General features: G+C 33.4%; 1 protein-coding gene across 2 annotated transcripts; it reads right to left on the reverse strand.

Moving 5' to 3' along the window:
- Positions 1-1,036: 1,036 nt before the first annotated feature.
- LOC115974854 (probable WRKY transcription factor 40) lies at positions 1,037-3,864 on the reverse strand. 2 transcript variants are annotated; one of them, XM_031095396.1, is made up of 5 exons: positions 3,522-3,864; positions 3,364-3,423; positions 2,165-2,503; positions 1,829-1,945; positions 1,037-1,705 (listed from the first exon to the last, which is right to left on the reverse strand). In XM_031095396.1, exons 1-5 carry the CDS (start codon positions 3,621-3,623, stop codon positions 1,346-1,348), a joined length of 978 nt encoding a protein of 325 aa, XP_030951256.1. In that variant the 5' UTR covers positions 3,624-3,864; the 3' UTR covers positions 1,037-1,345. The 2 variants fall into 2 exon arrangements, with proteins under 2 accessions (XP_030951256.1, XP_030951257.1); XM_031095397.1 differs by lacking the exon at positions 3,364-3,423 and having other exon boundaries at positions 3,522-3,738.
- Positions 3,865-4,345: the final 481 nt, after the last annotated feature.

The raw sequence follows: 4,345 nt of genomic DNA on the forward strand, positions 1-4,345 counted from the left end.
AATAAAAATGTATAATTTTATGTGGTCCTTTTTTCTTTTTTTTTCCCTTTTAAATAAATAAGTAGCAATCCATTGTAAAACCATTGATCTAGGGGAAAGGTATAATAAGACGAATTGCCATTTGGAAAGGCACAAATATGACTCTACCCATTCACATTAGTTTGGCCTAACTCGATCAAAGTGAGTAAGGGGCGCAATTTCTCACATGTGTTTAGGTCAAGATATGTTGTAAGTTGTTCTTTGGGCTGTACTAATATCTTTTAATAAAAATCTATTCCCGGGACAACAAATCATTGGATGAAGTTTAATAACTTATAATTAATTGCTCATATAGCAATAACTTCAAAATGTTTTATGTTTTATGTTCTAAAAAGTAGATATAAACTAAAATAAAATAAGAAAAGGATAAAACTTAGATATAATTCACAATGTGTTGTATCTTAGATTTTCTAATTAAATTAAGCTATGTAATTATATTGATTAATGAAGTACATTGTTGAATTTAATTGTAAATGAAAAAATCACAGTTTTTATTGTATTAATCAATACAATCATGTGATCAAATTCAATTAGAAAAGTTAGGGAGAGCTTCGATTCAAAACTTCAAATCATCCACCCTCACTTGTTTCAAGCACAGCATATTCATTAAGTAACAAGAATATGTACATATAATTGTTGGTGTAAATATTGTACATATGATATATAATGGGGGCTGAAACTAGCACTTATATAGAGTGGAAGCTAGTGAATATTTTATAATTTGGTGATTTCTTTTCATGATTTGGAAATAAGTGGAAATGGTGTTCTATTTTGCAATTTCTTCTTTAGATTAACTCAAAATGGTTTTAAAGGACCTATCAAATACATCATCTTTCCTTTATTCGAGGGTTTCTTCGTGGTGCTGCATCGATCTCCCTCTAGACCGTGTTTTTCCGATAAAAACTAATTATATTGTGGTTTTATAGGATGATTAGTACTTCTCCCTCATTGCTATTCATAGATCATTCCTGTGTTTGGTCAAGAACTAGCATGCATAAACAAAAATCTTGTGTTCGATTGTGACAAATATGATTCACTTCCTGTTAGAGAGGGATCAAATTAAGGACCCTTTTACTTTGATATCATAAACTTTTATTTTAAAAGTTTATGTTGAAAAGATATAATGAATTTAACCATTTAACCATAATTCTAATATTGCTACGTACTAGTCAATTCCCACAAAATAAAATCAACAGAGAGGCGCATTCGAATTCTATATACATCCCAAGCTAGCTACTCTCCCCAGTAATAGAGGCAAGAAAAAAACATAACTATCTGCAAGTGCATGCCCTCTTTTCACCAACTTTCAATTCATGGTATAGTCCAAAAATCTTCCTGAAATGGCTGCGGCAAGCGCTGTTGTGAAATTGGGATCTTTTGTTAAGGAAGAAGCCATTTGTTGGACCAAAAACTGTTGGAAAGCCGGTGATTCAACTTCTTGATTGGATTTTTTGGCACTGTCATGAAGCCCTGCAGGATGGACCAAATCGAGAGTCACGGTTGTAGGAGCTGAAGATCTCATGGATGCTGAAATGGAAGGCGACTCAAGGTTTTCACGTTGGCTCAAGCCTAATGATACTTCAACTTGAGATGGGTTCTTGTGGTGGTTGTGCTCTCCTTCATAAGTAACAACTAAGAAAGATGGATCTTCAGCACTTCTTTGCACCTGAAGTTGAAAACCAAAATAAAGATAAAACTACAATCAATTACCAAAATTAATTGAACTTTAAATATCTTCATAAAGATTTAAAATTATATTTGAGAGAGAGAGAGAGAGGATTTGGCATACCTTCTTTTTGACTGGGCAGCTTGGAGCAAAGGAGCACTTAAAATAAGCTCTAGGAGATGGGTTATCCCTAGTGACCTTTTGACCGTATTTTCTCCATTGATATCCATCCTGCACAGGCTGCAACGCAATAGGGTTTCTTAGTATTTGGAAGCTAGGCTAAAATCCATATACAAAACAAAGTAATGCATGCCGTAAATTTTTCTAAGAGATAAAATGGTTGCCTCTTAATCTTTTTATCACCAAACACGCACTTGATCTTTTTCAATATCATGGAACAAAGTAATGCATATTAGAATTGCACAATAATCGTAATAGAAGCCCTAATCAAGAACTTACTAAGCTGTTATTGGATGTATCACTACTCCGTACGCAAAACCTTTTAACCTTTGTCTTGATGGTTTCTTCCTTTGGCCTTTTACGTGACTCTTCATGATCATCACTAGAGCTGCACTCATTATTTCCATTAATTCCTATCATATTCCCATAATAGTCTCTCTCAGCCTTTCTCTTCCTTGAATTCATGGATTCTTGTTCGGAGCGTTTGCTTTTCAGATCCATCAGATGGCTTTGCAAAGCATTGTAATTCTCACACATGTGAACTAGCATCTCGGTTAGCTTCTTGTTCTCAGAGCTCATCCGTTGCAATTCTTCGAATAAAGGACCAGCCTTTTCATACTTCATAAGAACAAAACTTTCTAATTTAGTTGTTGAAAATAGACTAAAAGATTCAGGTAAGTTAAGTCAGTTGTACGTGTTTAGTAAAATTACCAAGGGTTTAACAATGTAAAGGGTAGTGAGATACAAAAGCAAATTGAAGATGAACTATAATACATATGTTTGATCAAAAGCTAAAAAAGAAGAAGACGAAGAAATTAAGTGGAAAACAGTGAAGTACCTTGTTAAAATTATTGTTGGATGTACTAACAATTATGGTTTGGAGATATACACGTTAATACCAAAATTACCAATCTTTTATTTAAAAAAAATAAGAAAAGGGAAAGTAAAATGCCAATTAGTAAAGAACGTTTAAAAATTAATTCTTGCAATTTTTTATTTTTTATTTTTTTTATTATTATTTTTTCTAATCAAGCTAACATATACTATGTCTCTTATATTGAACAAAACCATTGCTCAGTACACACTTGACGCTAATGTAAATATAGCAATCGGTAATTGTGACAAATATTAGCAACAATCCTTCTTGTGATTAGTAATTGTAATAATCTTATAGATAAATGGTAATAGCAGAAATTTTGGGACTGATCAATTATGCCTAATCATATATTTGTAGTGGTAATAATCTGCTTTAATGTCTTCCCTAATAGTATTTCTTCGTGTCCTCGAGGAAATCGAAAGTTCATTCAGCAAGAGAGAGAGAGAGAGAGAGGAATCAAAAGTTGAACTAGTATTGGAATCGAACCAATCAGAAAAAAGTAGTATTATAGACCAAAAAGAAAAGAAAATTTGTGATTTTCATATTAAGAAGGTGATCAACTAATTAAATTCAACTACTAGAATTTGTCGCTGGACTCTACCTCTTTTTTAACCGAGGCTTTCCCATCAACATGAGGTAACTCTCCTAAATACTCTCTCTTCTGTTCCAAAGTAGATGAAGATTTTATATGTAAGTCCTAAAAAGAATATAAAAAAACTATATAGAGGACATGTTTTATATAAACTAAGTTGTACTAACCGGAGTTTCTTCCTCCTTCATGTGCCCCAAAGTACCAAGGTTGAGGTCGAGAGAAGTGTCGGGGCACCTTGAGTCCATTGTAGAGGCTATTTTAGAGCTCATAGTTTGTGTCTCAATTCTGAAACTTGGTCAAGTGAATGAGAGAAAATGAATCCCCAAGAAATAGTGAATATATAGAGAAATCGGAGAAGGAAGAAAAGCCTATGCGCTTTATTTTGAAGGAAAGTTCAAGGAAATAGAGAGGTTGAGAAAGCAGTCACTTAAAGACATCATATGGGAATCGTCACTCTCAATAACGTGCCAATATTTCTCTCACACGGAGAGAGAGGGAGCATGACAAGTTCATGTCGGTTGTGCTATAACCTTTAGCTAGAATATTGGAATTCTTGGAGTTGTCAAGGTCAAGCATACCGATTTATAAAAAACTGGTCCCATTTGAACTTAAAACAAGTTTTTTTTATGTTGACTTTAAAATTATCTTTGAAGACTTTGAGCTTTGAGCTGCATGCCCATTCGTTGCCTTCCATGCCTTTTTCTTTTTTTTAATTATAGATTATAGAGTTTGCTACAAATTATGAAAAGATGAGGCTACTTCCACGGCTGTGCCAAAGAATAATGCTAGAAAAACACCTAAATTCACAATAACTTATATGATGGTCTCATATATAAGAATTGAAATTTAATCATAAATTGACACTCATACCTAATGTGAAATTGTATGTAAATTAGATATAAATTTAGGTGAGTCCGTAAGCGGACGGGTATCCAAGCATAATGACAAGAATGGGCTCCACTCAGACCTTATCTATTGGCAAGGACGCTGT

The sequence above is a fragment of the Quercus lobata genome, chromosome 2 (assembly GCF_001633185.2).
Source record: "Quercus lobata isolate SW786 chromosome 2, ValleyOak3.0 Primary Assembly, whole genome shotgun sequence".
NCBI lineage: Eukaryota > Viridiplantae > Streptophyta > Magnoliopsida > Fagales > Fagaceae > Quercus > Quercus lobata.